The sequence below is a fragment of the Rhinopithecus bieti genome, unplaced genomic scaffold (genome assembly GCF_001698545.2).
Source record: "Rhinopithecus bieti isolate Rb0 unplaced genomic scaffold, ASM169854v2 scaffold_35856, whole genome shotgun sequence".
NCBI lineage: Eukaryota > Metazoa > Chordata > Mammalia > Primates > Cercopithecidae > Rhinopithecus > Rhinopithecus bieti.
Window position 1 is genome coordinate 1113108 of NW_016815820.1, and position 23862 is coordinate 1136969.

At 54.3% G+C, this 23862-nt stretch overlaps 1 protein-coding gene, 1 long non-coding RNA gene and 1 pseudogene across 6 annotated transcripts; 1 reads left to right on the forward strand and 2 right to left on the reverse strand.

Moving 5' to 3' along the window:
* Nucleotides 1-166: 166 nt before the first annotated feature.
* On the reverse strand, nt 167-3947 carry LOC108516438 (uncharacterized). The gene is made up of 2 exons (XR_001881826.1): nt 3539-3947; nt 167-1619 (listed from the first exon to the last, which is right to left on the reverse strand). It is a non-coding gene; the product is annotated as an uncharacterized LOC108516438 (long non-coding RNA).
* A 4208-nt stretch (nt 3948-8155) lies between these two features.
* SGCA (sarcoglycan alpha) lies at nt 8156-23583 on the reverse strand. 5 transcript variants are annotated; one of them, XM_017853895.1, is made up of 10 exons: nt 23477-23583; nt 20840-20959; nt 20591-20745; nt 20309-20381; nt 19757-19955; nt 19076-19238; nt 17951-18159; nt 17636-17662; nt 11729-11921; nt 8156-8889 (listed from the first exon to the last, which is right to left on the reverse strand). In XM_017853895.1, the coding sequence occupies exons 1-9, from the start codon at nt 23511-23513 to the stop codon at nt 11741-11743; spliced, it is 1164 nt and encodes a 387-aa protein (XP_017709384.1). In that variant the 5' UTR covers nt 23514-23583; the 3' UTR covers nt 8156-8889; nt 11729-11740. The 5 variants fall into 5 exon arrangements, with proteins under 5 accessions (XP_017709384.1, XP_017709383.1, XP_017709386.1 ...); XM_017853894.1 differs by having other exon boundaries at nt 8156-9371; XM_017853896.1 differs by lacking the exon at nt 8156-8889 and adding an exon at nt 9759-9779.
* LOC108516440 (spermatid-specific linker histone H1-like protein) lies at nt 15680-17164 on the forward strand (annotated as a pseudogene).
* Nucleotides 23584-23862: the final 279 nt, after the last annotated feature.

The window sequence follows — 23862 nt, forward strand, 5'->3', positions numbered from 1 at the left end:
TGGGGGCGGGGATGGGGGCAGGGGGGAAGCGGCTCCCCATTTTATACCAAAGGTGCTACATCGATGTGATGGGGTGGGGAGGGAATCACTGGTGCTATAGAAATTGAGATGCCCCCCCCAGGCCTGCAAATGTTCCTTTTGTTCAAATCTATTTTATTCCTTGATATTTTCTTTTTTTTTTTTTTTTTTTTTTTTTTTTTTTTGTGGATGGGGACTTGTGAATTTTTCTAAAGGTGCTATTTAACATGGGAGGAGAGCGTGTGCGGCTCCAGCCCAGCCCGTTGCTCACTTTCCACCCTCTCTCTACCCGCTTCTGGCTTCTCAGGCCTCTGCTCCCTGACCTCTCTCCTCTGAAACCCTCCTCCACAGCTGCAGCCCATCCTCCTGGCTCTCTCCTAGTCTGTCCTGCGTCCTCTCTCCCCGGGTTTCAGAGACAACTTCCCAAAGCACAAAGCAGTTTTTCCCCCTAGGGGTGGGAGGAAGCAAAAGACTCTGTACCTATTTTGTATGTGTATAATAATTTGAGATGTTTTTAATTATTTTGATTGCTGGAATAAAGCATGTGGAAATGACCCAAACATAATCCGCAGTGGCCTCCTAATTTCCTTCTTTGGAGTTGGGGGAGGGGGAGATACGGGGAAGGGACTTTGGGGTGGTGGGCTTGCCTTCCATTCCTGCCCTTTCCCTCCCCACTCTTCTCTTCTAGATCCCTCCATAGCCCTGCTCCCCTTTCTCTCACCCTTCTTATACCTCAAACCTTTCTATTTCCTCTTTTATTTTCTATCTCTTGCAATTCCCTTGCACCATTTCCAAATTCTCTTCTCCTCTGCAATACCATACAGGCAATCCATGTGCACAACACACACACACCCCCTTCACACCTGGGGATGTCCAAACCTTATGCTCACTCCCCTTCAAGCCCGTTCACTCTCCACCGCCCTGGACGCCCTGCAGTTGGTGGCGGTGGGATGCTCAGGGATACTGGGAGGGTGAGGGGAGTGGAACCCGTGAGGAGGACCTGGGGGGCCTCTCCCTGGACTGACATGAAGGGTTGTCTGGCCTCTGCTCCCTTCTCACCCATGCTGAGCTCCTGCCGAAGGAACAACGCAACGGGAGAGGGGTCTGCTGAGCCTGGCGAGGGTCTGGGAGGGACCAGGAGGAAGGCGGAATCCCTGCTCGCTGTCCTGGCCCTGGGGGAGTGAGGGAGACAGATGCCTGTGAGAGCTGTGGGGAAGGCGCTCGCACAGTGCTCTCGGGAAGGAAGGAGGCCTGGCCCTGCTCACCACGGACTGGGTGCCTCGACCTCCTGAATCCCCAGAACACAACAGCCCTGCGCTGGGGTGGCCTGGGAAGCCATTGTGCCCCTGCCTCCTGCCTACTTTTTTGAAGATTTTTCTTTTTTTTCTTAAATTCTTGCTTCCTCTTCCTCCCTCTTCTCCCTCCCTTCTCTTTTCCTTCACTTTCTGCCTGCTCCTTCCCACCTGCCTGAGAAGCCGAGGAGGCCCGGAAGGAAGGTGACTGACTGTTCAGCTCCCCCATCTCAGGTAGCAGAGACTGCAAGTGTGGTCAGCGGGTGACAGAGAATCCAGGGCGTCAGAAGTCCGGAGAGAACCAGGCACCTGGAGCCAGGGAGACAGCGAGATGACAGCTGGTCACCTCTCTCACCCCGTCTCAGGTCTAAACCCAAAAGGAACAAAAAGCCCACGCTCCTCCCTAAGGTCTCCAGAGAGATGGTCAAGTCTGTAGATATCATTCATCAGCAATACTAATATCATGGTGTCATTAAGTATTCATGACCATTCATTATGGCCTTTAATGATTCATCATTAGCACTTCTACCACACTTAGGACAGTGTAGAAAGGGAATAGGTATAGAGAGGATAAGAATGATGGCATATAAATGAAGGCTTATTCACATGCAAATTACCCAAAGTTGTATGATGCCCATCCATCTCTCTTTTTCTCTTTTTTTTTTTTTTGAGACAGAGTCTCACTCTGTCACCCAGGCTGGAGTGCGGTGGCGCAGTCTCAGTTCACTGCAGCCTCCACCTCCCAGGTTCAAGCGATTCTCGTGCCTCAGCCTCCCAAGTAACTGGGATGACAGCCATGCACTACCACGCCCAGCTAATTTTTATGTTTTTAGTAGAGTCAGGGTTTTACCATGTTAGCCAGGCTGGTCTCGAACTCCTGGCCTCAAGTGATCTGCCTGCCTCAGCCTCCCAAAGTGCTGGAATTATGGACATGAGCCACAGTGCTGGGCTCCATCTCTTGATCAATGTGTTGATTGTTTGGTGATGCCTGCCATGCTGGCAGAAACCCTGTCTACCTGGACCTCTAGGACTTAAGGACCCTGGCTATCCAGGCCACATCACCATCTGCCCTCATGGGGGACCAGGGACATCCTGAGCCTGGCATCCAAGGCTCTACCTGGTCACTACCCACCTGCCCAGGCTCACTGTCCCCTCCCCTGCCCACATGTGTCACACCAACCAAAAAGGGTGGCCACAGTTTCCACAAATGCACTGCATTTCCCCACTTCCAGGCCTTCCTAGATGTCCTTTCTCTCTGCATGCTCAATGCCCTACTGTCTGGGCCATGCTCAAATGTCTCATTCTCATCCCATTTCCCTGCCCAACCCAGCCTGAGCTCAGCCCCTCTGAGTTTCCAAAGCTCTCCAGATCCACGTAGCTCCCCTCGGTCCTTCACCCTAGGATTGTGGATGTGGTCATGCTTCCATCCTGTTATTCTCTCCAGACTAGAGGCCAGGTGTTGCGATGCAGGGCTAGGCAGAGTCTGCGCTTAGGTACTGGAGAGACTAAAGAGAGAGAAACTGAGCTAGAGAGGCCACCCATTAGGTGAGAGCATGGCGCTGTGTGTGCTTTGTGCACAGGAGTGAGCAAGTGTGAGAGGAAGAGCAAGTGAAAGTCAGGCCCGTGGGGGAGCGGGCACCAACAGAGGGCACAGGGCAGGGCTTTCTGCAGCAACAGACATGTCCTAGTGCTGCACTGCCCTGTACGGTAGCCGCCAACCACATGCAGCTATTGAGCATGTGAGATGCAGTTAGTGTGACTGAGGAATGCAGTTTCCACTTTTACTGAATTGCAATTAATTTTACTAACTATATGTGGGATAAGGGTTACCGTATGGGGCAGCAGAGCTGTAGGCAAAGGAGTGAATATGCCTCTTGTCACCTCTATACAAATCTACATGTGGGTATGTGAGTGTGTGTGTACATGCGTGGGCATGTATGTGGACACACACACTGTGGGTCAGGGCTGCAACGGGGGCAGCCTTTTGTGGCAGTGCCCCACGGGCAGCTCTGAGCCTGTATCACATGATGTGGGGCTGGTGTGTGGTTTCAGTGTGTACAGGACAGGAGGGGAAGGGGACAAAGGGGCCATTGTGCCATATTCCCAACTCAAACCCTCCTTTCCTCTGACATCACAGCTGCCCTAAATACAGCCACCCAGACCCGCTCCCCGAGACCCTCACTATCCCCTGCAGGGTGTCACAGAGCCTGCTGCTCTGTCAGACTCACCTTTGTCTTCTCTGAGAAGGACCAGGCTCCTGTGGTTGATTTTTCAGTCAAACCCAGATGGTAAATACTAGAAAGGAAGGAGGCTTCATTTGGATGTTTAATTTCTGCTGTAATCTCAGAATCCTGGGTCCCTTTTGGGACTTGAGCCCATCTCCTGGCAGGATTTTCTATCACCAGAATACAGTGGATTTTCCCTCCTTTTTTTTTCCCCCCCAGCACCTTAACTCTCAGATTTCCAGACTTTCTCCAGTGACGGAGCTGGGTGGGTGGAGGAGGGGAGGGGTTGCGAGAGAGCTTGCTGGCTGGGGCGAGGAAACTGTGTGTGGAGCAGGCGTAAGCGTGGGCGGCATGGGAGAGAATGTGAGGCTGCCGTCAAGCCCAGCGTCCACACAAGGAGGCGTCTGAGGGAGTGAGGTGAGTGCCACCAAGGGTTCCCTGTCTCCTGGGGGTGCTTGGTGATGAGAATGTGTCTCACTCTCTGTGCCCACCTACCTGTGCACAAATAAATGCATCTGTGTTCACAGGGGCCTTATACACATGCATGTGTGTGGGTTGGGGTGGGCGGGCATCTGTGCGTGATGAGGGCAGCTTCCCCACATGTGAGGCAGTGAAAGCAACCCTGTGTGAACTGTGAGAACACATGGACGATGGCATTTGGGACATATTGTACATGAGCGTGACAGAGGGCATAGGAGGGTCTGTGTGATATGGATGAGTGGGGCGGGGGAGCAAAGAGGAGTATGGGAAAAATTAGTGGGTGTGGGAGGAGACCACTCTCCTGGTGTTCCCCAGCCAGCGGGAGCCCTGGTGCTGGGAAGGGTGTGTCTCCCTGTCCCCTTCCCCTGTGTGTGCTCTAGAGGGTATCAAGTCAGGCTGAGGGCATGTCCACAGACGGGGAGGCAAGATCCTGGAAGCAGGAGGGGTCTTGTCCAGTAGGGTGGCAGTCCCTCCCCATGCAGAGATTTCAACCCTTCGCAGAGAATGTGCAAGGCAAGGCCAGGAGGGAGGTGAGTCTGGCACACGCTAGTGCTGGAGAAAGTGGGATTTTCTCTGCAAAAGACAATGGGAGGAACTGGGAAAGGGGTACTGAATGAGAAAGTACAGAGAACCATGATGGGGACTAAGACATTTTAGAGAGGGCGGCCATACACATGTTCAAATTCTGGATGAATTCACTGCTGTGGGGCAAACTCTGCCCACACGCCAGGGCTTCGCTGCTGAGTGAACAGAGGCCTAGGAGAGCAGGTGTTCTGCAGAAAGCAGGGAAAAGGGCTGAGTTCCGGGTGTAAGTTAATCTGGGATAGAGATACAGGAAGAGCCATGTAACCAGCGCAGCCCAATAAAGATACAACCCAAGGCACAGATGTAATTTTTCATTTTCTAGCAGCCATTTAAACAAAGATAAAAAGAGTAGAGGGTGGTGGCTCACGCCTATAATCCCAGCACTTTGGGAGGCCGAGGTGGGTGTGTTGCCTGAGGTCAGGAATTCGTGACCAGTCTGGCCAACATGGTGAAACCCCACCTCCACTAAACATACAAGAAAAAATTAGCTGGGCCTGGCGGTGTGCACCTGTAATCCCAGCTACTTGGGAGGTTGAGGCAGGGGAATTGCTTGAATCAGGGAGGTGGAGGTTGCAGTGAGCCGAGATAGTGCCACTGCACTCCAGCTTGGGCGATGGAGCAAGACTCCATCTCAAAAAAAATAAAAAATAAAAGGGCTGGTGCTGTAGTGCATGTCCTAGCTACTTGGGAGGCTGAGGCAGGAGGATCCCTTGAGGCCAGGAGTTTGAGATCAGCCTGGGCAACATAGTGAGACCCTATCTCTACAAAAAAAAATTTTAAATATTAGCCAGATATGGTGGTGAGTGCCTGTAATCCTAGCTACTTGGTGGCTGAGGCCACTTGAGTTTGAGGTAACAGTAAGCTATGATCATGCCACTGCACTCCAGCCTGGGCAACACAGTGAGACCTCATCTCAAAAGAATAAATAAGTAACTACAGATAAAACTAATTTTAGCAATGTATTTTATTTAACCTAATATATCNATGTCCTAGTGCTGCACTGCCCTGTACGGTAGCCGCCAACCACATGCAGCTATTGAGCATGTGAGATGCAGTTAGTGTGACTGAGGAATGCAGTTTCCACTTTTACTGAATTGCAATTAATTTTACTAACTATATGTGGGATAAGGGTTACCGTATGGGGCAGCAGAGCTGTAGGCAAAGGAGTGAATATGCCTCTTGTCACCTCTATACAAATCTACATGTGGGTATGTGAGTGTGTGTGTACATGCGTGGGCATGTATGTGGACACACACACTGTGGGTCAGGGCTGCAACGGGGCAGCCTTTTGTGGCAGTGCCCCACGGGCAGCTCTGAGCCTGTATCACATGATGTGGGGCTGGTGTGTGGTTTCAGTGTGTACAGGACAGGAGGGGAAGGGGACAAAGGGGCCATTGTGCCATATTCCCAACTCAAACCCTCCTTTCCTCTGACATCACAGCTGCCCTAAATACAGCCACCCAGACCCGCTCCCCGAGACCCTCACTATCCCCTGCAGGGTGTCACAGAGCCTGCTGCTCTGTCAGACTCACCTTTGTCTTCTCTGAGAAGGACCAGGCTCCTGTGGTTGATTTTCAGTCAAACCCAGATGGTAAATACTAGAAAGGAAGGAGGCTTCATTTGGATGTTTAATTTCTGCTGTAATCTCAGAATCCTGGGTCCCTTTTGGGACTTGAGCCCATCTCCTGGCAGGATTTTCTATCACCAGAATACAGTGGATTTTCCCTCCTTTTTTTTTCCCCCCCAGCACCTTAACTCTCAGATTTCCAGACTTTCTCCAGTGACGGAGCTGGGTGGGTGGAGGAGGGGAGGGGTTGCGAGAGAGCTTGCTGGCTGGGGCGAGGAAACTGTGTGTGGAGCAGGCGTAAGCGTGGGCGGCATGGGAGAGAATGTGAGGCTGCCGTCAAGCCCAGCGTCCACACAAGGAGGCGTCTGAGGGAGTGAGGTGAGTGCCACCAAGGGTTCCCTGTCTCCTGGGGTGCTTGGTGATGAGAATGTGTCTCACTCTCTGTGCCCACCTACCTGTGCACAAATAAATGCATCTGTGTTCACAGGGGCCTTATACACATGCATGTGTGTGGGTTGGGGTGGGCGGGCATCTGTGCGTGATGAGGGCAGCTTCCCCACATGTGAGGCAGTGAAAGCAACCCTGTGTGAACTGTGAGAACACATGGACGATGGCATTTGGGACATATTGTACATGAGCGTGACAGAGGGCATAGGAGGGTCTGTGTGATATGGATGAGTGGGGCGGGGAGCAAAGAGGAGTATGGGAAAATTAGTGGGTGTGGGAGGAGACCACTCTCCTGGTGTTCCCCAGCCAGCGGGAGCCCTGGTGCTGGGAAGGGTGTGTCTCCCTGTCCCCTTCCCCTGTGTGTGCTCTAGAGGGTATCAAGTCAGGCTGAGGGCATGTCCACAGACGGGGAGGCAAGATCCTGGAAGCAGGAGGGGTCTTGTCCAGTAGGGTGGCAGTCCCTCCCCATGCAGAGATTTCAACCCTTCGCAGAGAATGTGCAAGGCAAGGCCAGGAGGGAGGTGAGTCTGGCACACGCTAGTGCTGGAGAAAGTGGGATTTTCTCTGCAAAAGACAATGGGAGGAACTGGGAAAGGGGTACTGAATGAGAAAGTACAGAGAACCATGATGGGGACTAAGACATTTTAGAGAGGGCGGCCATACACATGTTCAAATTCTGGATGAATTCACTGCTGTGGGGCAAACTCTGCCCACACGCCAGGGCTTCGCTGCTGAGTGAACAGAGGCCTAGGAGAGCAGGTGTTCTGCAGAAAGCAGGGAAAAGGGCTGAGTTCCGGGTGTAAGTTAATCTGGGATAGAGATACAGGAAGAGCCATGTAACCAGCGCAGCCCAATAAAGATACAACCCAAGGCACAGATGTAATTTTCATTTTCTAGCAGCCATTTAAACAAAGATAAAAGAGTAGAGGGTGGTGGCTCACGCCTATAATCCCAGCACTTTGGGAGGCCGAGGTGGGTGTGTTGCCTGAGGTCAGGAATTCGTGACCAGTCTGGCCAACATGGTGAAACCCCACCTCCACTAAACATACAAGAAAAAATTAGCTGGGCCTGGCGGTGTGCACCTGTAATCCCAGCTACTTGGGAGGTTGAGGCAGGGGAATTGCTTGAATCAGGGAGGTGGAGGTTGCAGTGAGCCGAGATAGTGCCACTGCACTCCAGCTTGGGCGATGGAGCAAGACTCCATCTCAAAAAAAATAAAAAATAAAAGGGCTGGTGCTGTAGTGCATGTCCTAGCTACTTGGGAGGCTGAGGCAGGAGGATCCCTTGAGGCCAGGAGTTTGAGATCAGCCTGGGCAACATAGTGAGACCCTATCTCTACAAAAAAAAATTTTAAATATTAGCCAGATATGGTGGTGAGTGCCTGTAATCCTAGCTACTTGGTGGCTGAGGCCACTTGAGTTTGAGGTAACAGTAAGCTATGATCATGCCACTGCACTCCAGCCTGGGCAACACAGTGAGACCTCATCTCAAAAGAATAAATAAGTAACTACAGATAAAACTAATTTTAGCAATGTATTTTATTTAACCTAATATATCCCCAAATCTGATCATTTCACAATTACACTGATGGTACATCTCAGTTTGGACTAGCCACAGCTTAAGTGCTCAGTAGCCACGTGGCCTGAGGCTGCTGGACTGGATGGCGCAGCTCTAGGCAGCAGATCTGTGCCAAAGATCATACGAATTTAGGCTTCCACCCCCAATTCACAGAGAGAGATTGAACTTTTTATAAGGCACAGGTGGAAATGGAGTTCATTTAGCCTGGATCTTAGGGGCCAGGGAGACCCCAGGGACTTCTGGCCTTGGGGGATTGTGCGTGTGCTTGTATGCAATAATGTCTCCATCCTTGGGAGTTGCCAGAGTGTCCGGTTCCCACAAATTCTCACAACAGCCCCAAGGTGGTTATGATGATCATCTTATGAGTAAACTAACCCTCAGCTGGCTGAGCCAGCTATTGTGTGGCAGGAGCATGATTCCAGTCCTGCTCCCAGGCGGTGTGCAGCAGGGGGCTGAGGCCGGCCCTAGGTGGTGCCTTCAGTCGCCAGGTCTGGCCGATAGAGAGGTGGTGAGGGAATGTCTGAGCGTCAGGCCACGTGTGGGTGCTGTCTTTAGAAAGAAAGTGGAGGCCGTCCACTGGGCCACAGGGGCAATACCATCATGGGACTGGAGGAGACAGGGGTGGAGCAGAGTGTGCAGCCGGCCAAGTCTCCCGATGGAGGTGGCTGTGGAGGCAGCTGCCCTTCTTCGTCCTTGGCTGTGGGGAGTGGAGCGTGACTGCTGGTTGGAATCTTGCACGCCAGGGAGGGGCTGTTGCCCAGTGGGGAGGCACTAAGTGTGTCTGTGCCTTCCCGGCATGCTGCCGGGGACCTCTGGACGTGTGTGCCCAGGCAGGGCTTGGCGTCCTCTGCAGGCACGCCATCCTCCCAGCTACTTGTCTGGGCCACTTCCTCTCAGGCCGGCAGCCAGGCTCCCGTGTGCTCTTTGGAGCTGAGCAGGGAGAAAGGCGCTGCCAAGACCCCAAGGCAAAGCCAGGAAGTGAGGAGCTGGCCTTGCACTCTCCCAGCCCTGGCCAGCACAGGAAGAGCACTGGAGGCCCAAGAGCTGCCTGGCTGCAGGGGGCGAGCCCAGAGATGAGGGGTGGGCAGCCTCCTCCTCAAGGGAGCAGGGATCAAGGAGGAGCCACCCCAGACAGCAGGCTGGCTGCTGGAGCCTCCAGTCTGCGCAACTCCTGGTTTCCTTCAGGAGAAAGAAAGAAATAGCCAATGATAAGCCAGAGGCACCCGCTAGTCAAAGAACCCATTTGGTTATGGCGTGGGCACCTAAACAGCTAGTCATTCAACAGGCAATCGTTAAGCTGTACACTGCACCTCGGCCTGCCTCAGCAGATGCTCACGAAACCAATGTTTGACAAGTTGATTGACGAACTAATGAGTACAGGGAGGCACAGGAGATAATGGAGGAACCTTTAGCCATGGCCTTGCTCACCCCCTGTGCCCTGAGAAGGGGAGCAACCTCCTTAAGAACGTTGAGCACAGGCATGGTGGCTCACGGAGGTCATCCTAGCTTCTCAGGAGGCTGAGGCAAGAGGATCGCTTGAGGCCAGGAGTTCAGGACAAGCCCGGGCAACGCAGTGAGACCCTGGCTCTAAAAGAAAGAAAGAATGCTGAGCAAACCCATACACATGATGTCCCTTCATGCCTTCCTTCAGAACGTCCTTCCTGAGCACTCACTGTGTGCAGGCACTGCACCTGCTGCAGGCTGAAAGAATCGTATGTTCTAGTGCGGAATAGGACTTGGAATACGTGAGCCCAGACAGCACAAATCCTCTCAGAGAGCAGGAAATCCTCGCAGGGCAGGCGGTGGGACCACAGCGGGGACAGGGAAGGCCTCTCTGAGGAGGTGCCCTTTGGGCAACGACAGAACCTGCAGTGAGGGGCTAGTTGTGTGGATGTGGGAGCCAGGGGCTCCCAGCAGAGGAAAAGGAGAAGGAGGCTGGAGTGGCGATGTCAGCCCTTGTCTGGGTTCTGAGTTGCCACTGTGGGAGGGCCTTGCCAGCTGTCCCTCTTTTAGCCGGGCCCCTCTCAGGCCTGTCTTCACGTGGGAGTATATGAGCCTGGATGTGGCCAGATGGCAGTGATCAGGGGAGAACTGGTCCAATTTGGTTGTAGCCACCTGGGAAAAACAGGTTCAGGCCTCCTCACGTCCAGCTGAGCTCTTCTGAGCTCATATGGGGTCAAGCTGTGCTAGTGCCATTCAGCCCAACAAGGGTCCCAGGCTGTGCTGTGTCCTCTGCACCCCTGCCCATCTCTGGAGGAGCTCAGAAAGGTGGGGAGTCCTTGAGCCTAGGGCATTCGGGACCCGCATTCCAACCTCCTTTTGATATCTTTTTTTTTTTTTTTTTTGACAGAGTTTTGCTCTGTTACCCAGGCTGGAGTGCAGTGGTGTGATCTGCAACCTCCACCTCCTGGGTTCAAGTGATTCTCCTGCCTCAGCCTCCCAAGTAGCTGGGATTACAGGTACGTGCCACCATGCCTGGCTAATTTTGTATTTTTAGTAGAGATGGGGTTTCACCATGTTGGCCAGACTGGTCTCGAACTCCTGACCTCAAGTGATCTGCCTGTTTTGGCCTCCCAAAGTGTTGGGATAACAGGTGTGAGCTACTGCGCCCGGCCCCACTCTCCGTATCTAGATTAGCTTCTCTCCAAACACAACAGACAGAGGGACTCTCCCTCCAGGGAATCTTTAGGTTCCAACGGAATCTGCAGGTAAGGGCCTGGATTTCCTGCTTCTAGAACCCCTCAACCCTGTAGAAGGCAGGATGAAGGCAGACATGCCAGGGTCAAATCCAAGCTTTGCCACTTGCTTGCTCTGTAACCTTGGGTAAGTCACTGACTCTCCCTTGGTCTCTGTTTTCTTGTCTATGAAATGGGAATAATGATCCAGGCATCCCTCACTACCAGGTTCGTGGGAGGGCTGCAGATAGCAGGTGCTTCCCTCTTTCTTCTGGAGAATTTGAGAAAATGGCAAAATGCCAAGAGTCCAAAGGGCAGGCTGGCAGGCACTGGCTGCCTGTGGGGCCTCCCAGAAAGCACAAAGGGAAACAGAGCCAGTGAGGACTGGGGAGGCTGCCAGCAGCAATAGGTGAGCAGAGCAGCAGGTATTTATTCTGAATGTCCTTACTCCACACACTCTCACCCCGCCCCACTCCCTCTCCCTGCTTGTTTAGAGCCTGGGTTCCAGGCGGGCCAGGAGCTGGAATCAGCAGGTGGGATGTGCTGCTTGCCGAGTGGACACAGAAGGGAGGATGAAGTCAGGGCTGGACCTGGAACCACTATGGGAAGAGAGAGTGGAAGGCTAAGAGGGCCAGATGCCGGTTCTCCTGCCTTCCCCACTCTGACCCTCCAACCCCAAGTGCTTGGCATTGGGGTCACAGCCCTGGCACTGGTGGGCACCCTCAGCAGCTGCCTCAGAGGGGCAGGCAAGTCTATGTGCCTCTTCCCCTGAACTCTCCCAGACCCCACCATTTGCCCCAGCCTTGAGATAAAGGCCATCTTGTTCCCAGAAATAAGGCTGATATTGTCCACCAGACCCACCTGGCCGAGCCCTCAGTGCTGGTCCAGAATGAGGGGCACCTGGGCGCTGTCCACGCGGGGAGGCAGCCGCTCGCCCGTGCGCACATTGAACATGGGCAGGGTGGAGAGTGGCCGGGGCACCTCGCGGCTGGCCGCCATCTGACGCAGCTCCTCTGTGTTCCCGTGGATGGTGCAGTGGTGGACCATCTGGATGCTGGAGGCACAAGTGGGGAGTCATCAGCTCTGGGAGTCAGCTGCCCCGGAGTGCAGCCTGGCACTGCCTCTGAGCCACCCTGCAGTCCTCCCCACCACTTATGTGGGGAGAGACTCAAACACATGGTGCAGGGGCAGAAAATAAACAGAAAGCTCTATGGGGCTGGGTGCGGTGGCTCACGCCTGTAATCCCAGCACTTTGGGAGGCTGAGGCAGGCGGATCACTTGAGGTCAGGAGTTTGAGATCAGCCTGGCCAACATCGTGAAACCCTGTTGCTACAAAAAATAAAAATAAAAAATTAGCCAGGCGTGGTGGTGGGCACCTGTAATCCCAGCTACTCAGGAGGCTGAGACAGGAGAATCACTTGAACCTGGGAGGCGGAGGTTGCAGTGAGCCGAGATCACGCCACTGCACTCCAGCCTGGGTGAGACAGACTCCATCTCAAGGAAAAAAAGGAAAGAGAAAGCTCTATGGTGCCTACTCAGTGTCCAGTGGTCGAGACATGGGCTGTGGGTGTAGACAGCCTGGGTTCAAGGCTGTGTGTCTTGGGCAAGCTGCTTAACCACTCCATGCCTTAGTTAGCTCAACTGCCAAATGGAGATAATAGCACCTACCACCAGGCTGGGCGCAGTGGCTCATGCCTGTAATCCCAGCACTTTGGGAAGCTGAAGCAGATGGATCACTTGAGGCCAAGAGTTCAAGGCCAGCCTGACCAACATGGTGAAACTACATCTCTATTAAAAAAAAAAAAAACCTACCTCCTAGGACTGCTGTGAAGATTAAAAGAGAAAATGCGGCCGGGCGCAGTGGCTCAAGCCTGTAATCCCAGCACTTTGGGAGGCCAAGGCGGGCGGATCACAAGGTCAGGAGGTCGAGACCATCCTGGCTAACACAGTGAAACCCCGTCTCCACTTAAAAAAAAATACAAAAAATTAGCCGGGCGAGATGGCGGCGCCTGTAGTCCCAGCTACTCGGGAGGCTGAGGCAGGAGAATGGCGTGGACCCGGGAGGCGGAGCTTGTAGTGAGCTGAGATCCGGCCACTGCACTCCAGCCTGGGCGACAGAGCGAGACTCCGTCTCAAAAAAAAAAAAAGAAAAAAAGAAAAAAAGAAAAAAAGAAAATGCAGCTTAGTGTTTAGAACAGTGCTCACCACGTGGTAAGCGCTCACAAGATACAGAGACATGAACAGACATCCACAGGGGCCATATTCTTCCAGAAGCCAGTATTTGCTGAGCTTTGTATTGTTTATTTATATTATTTATTTATTTATTTTTAAGAGATGGGGTCTCACTTTGTTGCCAACTTCAGTGCAGTGGCACAGTCATAGCTCACTGCAGCCTCCACCTCCTGGGCTCAAGCGATCCTCCTGCCTCAGCCTCCCGAGTAACTGGGACTATAAGTGCAAACCACCATGCTCAGCTCATTTTTAAAATTTTTTTTGGCCTGGTGCAATGGCTCACGCCTGTAATCCCAGCACTTTGGGAGGCCGAGACGGGTGGATCACGAGGTCAGGAGATCAAGACCATCCTGGCTAACACGGTGAAACCCTGTCTCTACTAAAATACAAAAAAATTAGCCGGGTGTGGTGGTGGGCACCTGTAGTCCCAGCTACTTGGGAGGCTGAGGCAGGAGAATGGCGTGAACCCAGGAGGCGGAGCTTGCAGTGGGCCGAGATCGCGCCACTGCACTCCAGCCTGGGCGACAGAGCGAGACTCCGTCTCAAAAAAAAAAAAGAAAAGAAAATTTTTTTTTGTAGAGACAGGTGTCTTACTATGTTGTCCAGGCTGGTTTTGAACTCCTGGCCTCAAGAGACCCTCCTGCCTCTGCCTCCCACAGTGCTGGGATTACAGGCATGAGCCACCACACCCAGCCAAGAATTGGTTTTCTTAGAGGAGCTGGGGTCCCAGGTAGGGATGAAGCGACCCCACTTGCCACTTGGTTACTGATGAGATGAGAGAGGAGAAGTGATCACTACCCATGTTCAGGTCCCAATTAGTGGACACAGACTCCAGTGAGAGCCTGACAGTTTAGACCACAGAAAAGACCTAGCTTCACATTGAATGGGCCACGCTTCTCCTGCGGGGAGTGGGACCAAGTCCTGCCTGGCCAGCAGGAAGAGGTGGAGTCACCATCTAAGGCCAGGGGAGGGGCAAGATGAGCTCTTGAGTCTGGAATTTGGTGAGCTGAGTTATCCGAAACACAATTTTCTATTCCCAGGCAAGGGGAGGCTGAGGGGAAAGACAGCAACCAGTGTGTGGATGCTGAGATGGAGACAGCTGGGCAGGTGAGGCCCTGGCAGAGGAAGGCCTCAGTCAGTGGGCCCCCTCCTTACTCCCAGCCTCACATCTGGGCCTCATTACTCTGGCAACACGCAGGTGGAAATATGTGCTGGAGATGTTTTTCTAGAGCAAGAGCAGAAGCCAGACCCCGCAGTGGCTTCCCCACGTTCCTTCCACATCGGCACTTGGGCAGGCAGACAAACGGCAGGCATTCCTACACACTCAGGCACACGCACAGGCACACACACACGTGGCCCGGGTCTCACCCACTCCCACTCCACCACCAACACACAGTTCCGAAAGCACTGCCTCTGGCACAGAAATCCCCAGGAGAGGGTCGTGGGGCCTGGAGGACTCTGGGACCACTGAAATCTGATCTAGGTGAAAAGCAGACAGCAAAATCATAACCTGTGAATAATCTGAAAAGTGGCAGACATTGAACAAGTGAAAAACTGGATTTTGTAGAAATACGTCAACACAAAATCCAAACCAGCCAAGGCTAATGTTGCACATGGTAAAATGGTTATTGATTTCAAATTGACTGAGGCAGCAGATTTTTCTGACAGCATCAGAGCTACAGAGTTGACCCAGGGAAAGCTGGATGTGGAGGAAATACTGGTCACAAGAGAATATCCCCAGTGGCAGTAGATGTTAGTGATTAAATTTGGCACAGTCCAAAAAAATTGAGGAATAAAATCTTCCCAGTGAAATGTACATGAAAAATCACCGATCCCCATGGGGAAAAGTTCTACAAAAATGAAAACAGAAAATAAAAGCAAAGCCTTTTAACTGCTTTGTATAGAAAGTTGCTTGAGGAATTAAGTCAACTCAGCGTAGATCAAGGAATTACATCTCTGTTCACTCTGGAAAATATATTCCCCATAAAAAATTCATAAATGTTGGTATAGCCCTGATGCTTGCAAAGCTTGTATTCCTCAACCCAGTGGCTCAAAAACCCAGTGGGTCAAGATGGTGGGGTCAAAATGGTGAGTTTACAACTGAGGGCCATGCCAGGTGCAGTAGCTTTAGTCCCAACTACTCAGGAAGCTGAGATGGGAGGATCACTGAGCCCAGGGAGTTTGAGGTTGCAGTGAGCTACGATCATGCCACTGCACTCCAGCTTGGGTGACAGAGTGAGACCCTCTCTAAAAATTGTTTTAAAAATAGGCCAGGTGTGGTGGCTCATGCCTGTAATCCCAACACTTAGGGAGACCAAGGCGGGTGGATCACGAGGTCAGGAGATCGAGACGAGACCATCCTGGCTAAGACGGTGAAACCCCGTCTCTACAAAAAATACAAAAAATTAGCCGGGCATGGTGCCGGGTGCCTGTAGTCCCAGCTACTCGGGAGGCTGAGGCAGGAGAATGGCATGAACCCGGGAGGCAGAGCTTGCAGTGAGCTGAGATTGCGCCACTGCACTCTAGCCTGGGCAAGAGAGTGAAACTCTGTCTCAAAAAAAAAATAATAAAATAAAATAAAATCAGCCCAGGCATGTGCACACACACATGCATATGCGCACGCACCATGCAGGCCCACTGTTTAGCCCATAAGCGCAGCCCTCCTCCCCAGGACACCTGGCATGTTACATGCCTCCACCATCTGGCATCTCTGGTCCACCCCTCCCTGGAGGAAACAATGAGGCCACTGTGACCCACACAGAATTCTGATAGGCTCTGAGGTCACCACAGAGATAACCTCACCACCCCCTGTACCAGGAGCACAAGTCTGTGGAGGCCAGCCATGGGTGACCATCCCTGATCCTCTCTCTGGCCACCCAGGGAAAGGCGAGGGCCGGAGCCCAAGAGGAAGCCTCGGAGAGGACCAGGAACCAGGACGCACCTCAGCCATCATGCAAAGAGCAGCCCAGTGGAGACTGCCAGCTGCCCTGGAGGTCCTTGCACCCAAGACATTTCACCTACCCCAGGGAGAGAAGCCGAAAGGCACTTCACCACTGTCCCTGTCAGTGCCCTTAACCTCAAATACTGCCTTGAGTGGAGGCCAGCAGGGCAGCGTGTCCCTAGCAAGACAGCGACTGGGCAACGCACCTGTGCCAAAGCCTGCCAGGAGCCCAGCATATCCAAGGTGATCCTGAGGGCTGTGGCAGACAAGGGGACCTGCAAGTATGTGTCCATGGCCACCCTGAAGAAGGCTGTTTCCACCACGGGCTATGACATGGCCCGAAATGCCTATCACTTCAAGCGTGTGCTCAAGGGGCTGGTGGACAAGGGCGTGCTCAGCAGGTAACCAGCAGGGGGCCTCTGGCTCCTTCAGCCTGGGCAAGAAGCAGGCCTCCAAGTCCAAGCTTAAGGTCAAGAGACAACGGCAGCAGAGGAGGCGCTCTGGGCAGTGCCTCTCTGGGCAGTGCTGCTCTGGGCAGCGCCCCTTTGGACAGCGCAGGTCACTACTGGGCTCCAAACAGGGGCACAAGTGACTTGTCAAGAGGGTTCAAAGGGTCGCCAAGTGCCACTGCAATTAACAAGGCAGGCCGGGCAAGCAGTCAGGGGTGCCAAGCCCGCCACTGGCTCAGTGCAGTGAGAATAAAAGGAAACTAACATTTCACATCTGCCTCCTGGAATCTGGGGTTCAGGGGAGTGGGAGAGGAAAAGGGCTGGGGGCACAGAGGAGGGGTAAGGCCATGAGTAGGAGAAACCAGGCCAAAATAAGAGAGGAAGGATTTGGGAAAGGCTGGCAGAATTGGAAGCACTGATAGACCCCAGCTAGTCCAACCGCATGATCTTGCAGGTGGAGCATCTGAAGCCAGAAAGAAGGGTCATGGAGTAATTATGTGGCAGAGCCCGGCCTAGACCACAGGTGTCTGACTCATACTGATACTGGGAGTCTCTTAAGTTGCTTCTCAAGCCCTTTCCCCCAGAGTGGCAGTAGCTCCCATTCCCCTGTGCCACAACAAGCTCTTCTTTTTTGGGGAAAAGAGTCTCACTCTGTTGCCCAGGCTGGAGTGCAGTGGCACAATTACGGCTCACTGCAGCCTCAACCTCCCAGGCTCAAGCGATTCTCCTATCTCAGCCTCCCAAGTAGCTGGGACCACAGGCATGCTCCACCATGCCTGGCTAATTAAAAAAAAAAATTTGTTGAGATGGGGTCTCACTGTGTTGCCCAAGCTGGCCTCAAACTCCTGGGCTCAACCAATCCTCCCACCTCAGCCTCCCAAAGTGCTGGGATTACAGGCATGAGCCACCACACCCAGCTCACTAGAAACTCTTCTGTGGACACCAGCAGATAAGAAGGCAGAGTCAGGAAAGATCAGGCCTAGCATCCAGCCAGCCCGGGGCTAGGACTCAGAGGTCAAGGGAAGGGGTGAGCATCACCCCAGAATGATTTATTTTGTCTCTGCTGTTCATGGCATAGTTTGGGGGTGGGGGTCCAACAACTGTCTAGGGGGGCTCCCACCCCACCCCCAGCTTTCCCTTACTCACTCAGAGGTAGCCAGGTCTCTCTTCAGCCTGTGGGAAAGTGAAGGAGAGTGTTAGCCCAGCTCTGGGCTTCGCCCCAAGGTGCCCCAGGGCTCCAGTGTGTGTGGAGGTCTGTGTGCGATTATCCACAATGCCCTCCTGGTGCCAGGCCAGGCAGGTCTCAAGCCCCAAGTTGCCTACAAAGGGGCCCCACACTCCTTTTGTGCCTGAGAACCCCATTCCCAGGGCGTCTGGGTCCCACACAGCACAAGTGCCACTAGGAGTCCCATGGGTGTGAGCTCCAGCAAGTACTCCCCTGCCCTTCATGCCCACACTCACCTTCCCTCCCGCCGGCAGCACATGACATAGGCCAGCAGCAAAGTGAGAAGCAGGGCCACCAGCAGGGGCACCAGGAGGGTGACCAGAGCATCCACCAAGAAGTCACGGTCTGGGGCCTCAGTGGGTGGGCAGAAGAACGGGTCATGCTCCAGGATCCCATCGCCTGGGGTGGGCATCTCATCTGCAGGCTCCGGGACTGACTTATCCACCTGCACAGAGAGCTCAGGGCTGATGCAGGAAGTGGCTGGCTGGACACAGAGGCCCCCAGAAACAGGGCAGGGGCCAGGACTAGGGAGCAGGAGACACAAAGTCCAGCAGAGGCAGGACAGTGCACTGGTTAATGCACAGCTCTAGGGTCTGACCTCCTGGTTTGAATCAAGACTCAGACAAGTGCTTAGCTAGGATGATTACGTGCCTCTGTTTTGTCTCCTCTGAAGTCAGAAGGATAATAGTAGCACCTGTCTCCTGGAGTGGTGGTGAGCATAAAATATGTTGATGGGACAGTGCCCAGCACATAGCAAGGGCTCAAGAATGTTGTCCATTACCAGTCGCTGGCTGTGGACCCTGAATGAGTCCCTGCTCTGTTGGTCAATTCACAGGAACAGAGTACACCAGCGGTGGGATCCTGTAAACCTCAGCTCAGTATCCAAAAAGCTGTTGTGAGCATCTTTGGTTTATAGTGTGAAGAGTTCTCAGATCCTTGTTGTAAGTGGGTTTGCTAGGTAGAACCTTAGAGAAAAGCAGACAGAGCTGTCACGCAGAGGCCCTTGGTAGGGAAAGGGTTTGGGAACCGGACTGTGACATAGCTGTTGGCCTGGGCAGATCTGAGGCGTTGGAGACTCCACGTGTGGATTGCAGACTCTGTCGCCCCCTTGTGGCAGTAAGGTAGAACTTCAGGCCGTGTGTGTGTGTGTATGTGTGTGTGTGTGTGTGTGTGTGTGTATGTGTGTGTGTGTGTGTGTGTATCATCAGACTAAGCCTGTGGGCAATACTGAGAGCATCCGAGAAAGAAATGGGGACTGGAACAATCAGAGAGACGGAGGTAGAAAGCAGCATGGGACGGAAGGGGGATGGTGATGGGGGGCCATGCCCCAACCCACCCCCGGACCCAGGATCCGTCCTCACCAGGGTCACATTGCACCAGTCAATGCGGAAGTGGGGTGCCAAAGTGTCGTAGCAAGACAGAAGTGGAGGTTGGCCCTGAGCACAACGGGCGTGGCTATCGGGGGATGCCACCATCTTCAGGCAAGTAGAGAAAGGTGAGGCAGAACCCACCTTAATGTACACCCTGGGACCAGATAGAAGTCACTGTCAGCAGAGTGGGGGCAGGGGGCACCAGGCACCACTCTCCAGGGGTTGTTGAAACTGTCCTGATTGTAGGCTATGACCTGGGGATGGGATGGGGGAGATGGCTAGGAGGGAGGATTAAGGGAGGAACATGGCACAGCTGGGGTCTGGCAGGAGTCACAGTCCTCTCAGAGATCTGAGGTCATGGTGAGAGTACCCAGAGCAACCCATTCTTCTAGGGGGCCTTACCCTCCCCACTAAGGAATGTCTTTTAATGGATGGATCTGGTATGTCCTCATGAGGCACCGGGAAGTACAGAGTTCAGGGTAACTAGGGTCTGGGCTCTGGAAGGACAAGGAGATGGGGGGATAGCCAGAGGGGAGTGGAGAGTGGTGTGATGCTGGGAGGTGGAGATGAGCATGGTAAAGCCCCACCTGGAAATTAGGGAGACCCTTGTTCTATGCCCGCCACAAGCAGCATCCTCCTCTTTCAGGAAGTCTTCTAGGGTTGCACACCTACCCTTCTTTGCGGCCCTCAATGGGAAGGGGGACACGGCCCCCACGGTCCAAGGCAGAAGTGATGTTGAGCAGCTGAAGCTCTCCAGGCTCCCAGAGTCCCCCCAAAGCTGAGAGGAAGCGGCTGGCAGGCGTTGAAGGCAGCACCTCCTCCACATCATGGCTGCGCACCAGGAACTCAGCTTGGTATGGCAGCAGGGGGCCTGGGAAGGCCAGGTGGACACCTCAAGCTCCACCCAGACCCAGCTCTGCCCCGCGAAGTCTCCCCGAAGCTCCTCCTCACATCCCCGCACACCCCTTCAGGCCCCTCAATGTCCCATCCATCACAGACCCCAATGAGCCAAGGCCCCGTAGTCTCTGCAACGCAGCCGGTAACAGAACTCCAGAGCCTGGAACCCCAGCCCAGCACCCATTCTCTAAGGCCTTGTCCCCACTTTCCAGGATGCCCTGCTCCACTCCTCTCCAAGCCTCTCCCGTCCACAGCCCCCTCCCTTTCCAGGGGAGATCCCCCAAGACTGGCATTGGTGAGGAAGGGATGGGGCACAGCTGGAGGTACCTTCCGAGTCCCCAATCTCCAGCACCAGCCTCTGCTGAGTGGTATCAAAGCTGTCCCGATTGTAGGCTGTGACCTGGGGGATGGGATAGACACCTGAGAGGTGGATTAGGGGAGAAACGTGGCACAGCGGGGGCCTGGCAGGAGAGGACTCAGATACCAAATTAGAGGTATGTAAATTATATGTAAATGACTGTGAAGGAACGCCCAATCCGATTGGTAGGGCTGCTCCTAGGAGGCCACGCTGGCCCACCCTTATGATTTTCTCAGGGTCCCTGACGGCACCTCAATGACCTGGCGCCCACGATCTTCTGGGGTGGCAGAGCCGTAGAGGAAGCCAGGGTGGTGCGGGCTGCGCTGGGTGTAGCGGAGCCACCGGGGCAGGTCTGGGTGTCCCTGGAGGTGGGCGTGGTAGGTGATGCGGACAGCGGGTGGGACAGCTGGTGGAAGTGAAGAGAGGGGATTAGAGTCACAGCAGGAGCCCTCCGGGGTCCACCCCAGCCCGCCCGCCTGGGTGCCTGTCAGGCCGCTCACCAACGTGCTCAGAAAGGCTCAGAAACGTCTGATGGTCCAAAGTGTGCACAAATACACGGCCCACAAGTGGGTGTAGCGTGGTCTGCTGGGCCTCGGTGTCCCCCAGTCCTGCCAGGAGAACTGTGGGGACCCCACAAGTCCCAAACACACAGGCCAGCCTCAGTCCTGGGCAGGGGATAAGATCCCTTCCCCACCAAGTCCTTGGAGCCCCTAAGAGACCAAGAGAAGCGCTTCCTTTGCTGCCTCCCAGGAAGGGATTGGGGTGGGGGTGAGGGAGCAGGCCCTGCTGGGTTAGACATTTTAAATGTCTGGGTTGTGGGATTCGCGGGAAAGCCTCTCCCACAACCTTTCCATTCCTTGTTTTAGGCTCCTATTAATGGTTCAGTGGGCAGGGACTGATGTTTGACTGGGAAGTGTGTGTGTGAGAGGGTGGGTATGTGTGAGGGGGGTGTGTGTGAGGGTGTGTGTGTGGGGTGTGTGTATGAGGGTCTGTGTGAGTGTGGGTGTGTGTGAGGGTGTGTGGGTAAGAGTGAGAGTTGTATGAGGGTAAGTGTGTGTGTGTGAGGGTGCATGTGTGAGGGTATGTGGGTGTGCGTGGGTTGTGTGATGGTGTGTGAAGGTGTGTGTGTCAGGGTGTGTGTGGGTGTGTGAGGGAGGGTTGTGTGTGTGAGGGTGTGTGAAGGTGTGTGGGTGTGAGGGTGTGTGTGAGGGTGTGTGAGGGTTGTGTGTGTGAGGGCATGTGAGGGTGTGTGTGAGGGTGTGTGTGAGGGTGTGTGAAGGTGTGTGATGGTGTGTGAGGGTATGTGTGAGGGAGGGTGTATGTGTGAGGGCGTGTGAGGGTTGTGTGTGTGAGGGCGTGTGAGGGTGTGTGTGAGGGTATGTGAGGGTGTTGAAGGTGTGTGAGGGTATGTGTGAGGGTGGATGTGTGTGTGTGAGGGCGTGTGAGGGTGTGTGTGAGTGGGTGTGTGTGACAGTGTGTGAAGGTGTGCACGAGGGTGTGTGTGAGGGTGTGCGAGGGTGTGTGAGTGCGGGTGTGTGAAGGTGTGTGCAAGGGTGTGTGAGGGTGCGCGTGAGTGTGGGTGTGTGTGTAAAGGTGTGCGTGAGTGCGGGTGTGTGTGAGGGTGTGCGTGAATGGATGTGTGAAGGTGTGTGAAGGTGTGTGTGAGAATGTGTGTGAGGGTGTGCGTGAGTGCAGGTGTATGTGAAGGTGTGTATGAGGGTGTGTGTGAGGGTGTACGTGAGTGCGGGTGTGTGAGGGTGTGTGAGGGTGTGTGTGAGAGGGTGTGTGTGAGTACAGGTGTGTGAAGGTGTGCATGTTGGGGGGATGTGTGAGGGTGTGTGTGAGAGGGTGTGTGTGAGGGTGTGTGAGGGTGTGTGTGAAGGTGTGTGAGGGTGTGTGAGGGTGTGTGAGGATGTGTGGTTGTGCATGTGAGGGCATGTTGGGGGGGATGTGTGAGGGTGTGTGAGGGTGTGTGAAGGTGTGTGTGAGGGTGTGTGAGGGTGTGTGAGGATGTGTGGTTGTGCATGTGAGGGCATGTTGGGGGGATGTGTGAGGGTGTGTGAGGGTGTGTGAAGGTGTGTGTGAGGGTGTGAGTGGGTGTGTGAGGGTGTGAGGGTGTGTATGAGGATGTGTGAGGGTGTGTGAGGGTGTGTGTAGTGAGGGTGTGTGTGAGGGTGTGTGTGAGGATGTGTGAGGGTGTGTGAGGGTATGTGAGGGTGTGTGAGGGTGTGTGTGAGTCAAGGTGTGTGTAAGGGTGTGTGTGAGTGAGGGTGTGTGTGAAGGAGAGTGTGTGTGTGAGGGTATGTGAGGGTGTGTGAGTGAAGGTGTGTGTGAGGGTGTGTGTGAAGGAGGGTGTGTGTGAGGGTATGTGAGGGTGTGTGAGTGAAGGTGTGTGTGTGAGGGTGTGTGAGGGTGTGTGGGGCTGTGTGAGGGTGTGTGTGAGGGTGTGTGTGAGGGTGTGTGAAGGTATGTGGGGGGGGAGTGTGTGAGGGTGTGTGAAGGTGTGTGTGAGGATGTGTGAGGGGGTGTGTGAGGGTGTGTGTGTGGGGTGTGTGTGTGAGGATGTGAAAGGCACTGGGAAAATAATCCCATGCTAAATGCCCAAGAGCCCGGAGGAGAGGAAGAGGGGGCCAGGAGCCTACAGAAGAGGAAGGGTAGCCATTCTGTGCCTGGAGACCCCACCTTCCTCCTCTGAAATACAGGGAAGAAAAAGGCCTGCCCTAGAGGCCAGTAGGAGCTGAGCAAAAGGAATCCTAAGCCCAGGAGAGGAGCAGAGGACTTGGCCGCCAGCTCCACCCTCCCTCCCATGGCCAAATTTAGCCTCTGGGCTCAGAAGCTGCCGCCCAGCCAGCTCATTAAAGGGTCCGCGACCCTCTGGGCTTGCGCTGTCAAACTCACCCCCGCCTTAGGACACCTCCAGCCCTCAGAGCTCCCAGCCCCCTCATCCCAGAGCCCAGCTCCCAGCCCCATTCCCTGGAACCCCAGCCGGCTATGGCATTAATACCCCAAAGCCCTTCTGGCCCCTGCCTCACCCAACCCAGATCCCTGTTCTGTGGGCCCTCCATACCTCCATCTTACCACCCCTAAATCCTACCCCCTCATCGCAGGCCTCCCCCTTGAGCAAGGCCCCAACTTGCCCACGAGGAGAGGAGTCCAGAAGAGTGTCACAGCCATGGCTGCCCAGCCTGGCCCGCCCCGTGAGTGACAGAGACAGGGGGCAGGGAGGAGAGGAGGGAAGGAGGGAGGTGGCTTGGGGCAGCTGGGTGCCAGCGTCAGCTTCCCCTCCCTGCCTGGAGCAGACACTGAATCTGGGATAGACACCCTCCTCACACTCATTGTCCCTCCGATCGTCCCCTCCAGTGGCCACAGTGTTTTCTAAACCACCATCCTGGCCACCTCCATCCTCCCTTAAAACTCTAATGCTTCTCACGGCCCCTGAGTTCCCAGCTCATCCCCAGTTGGTGGCTTTCTGGCCCGTCCTGAACCTGTCCAGTTGGTCTAGAATCCCATCCTCTGTCCCCAG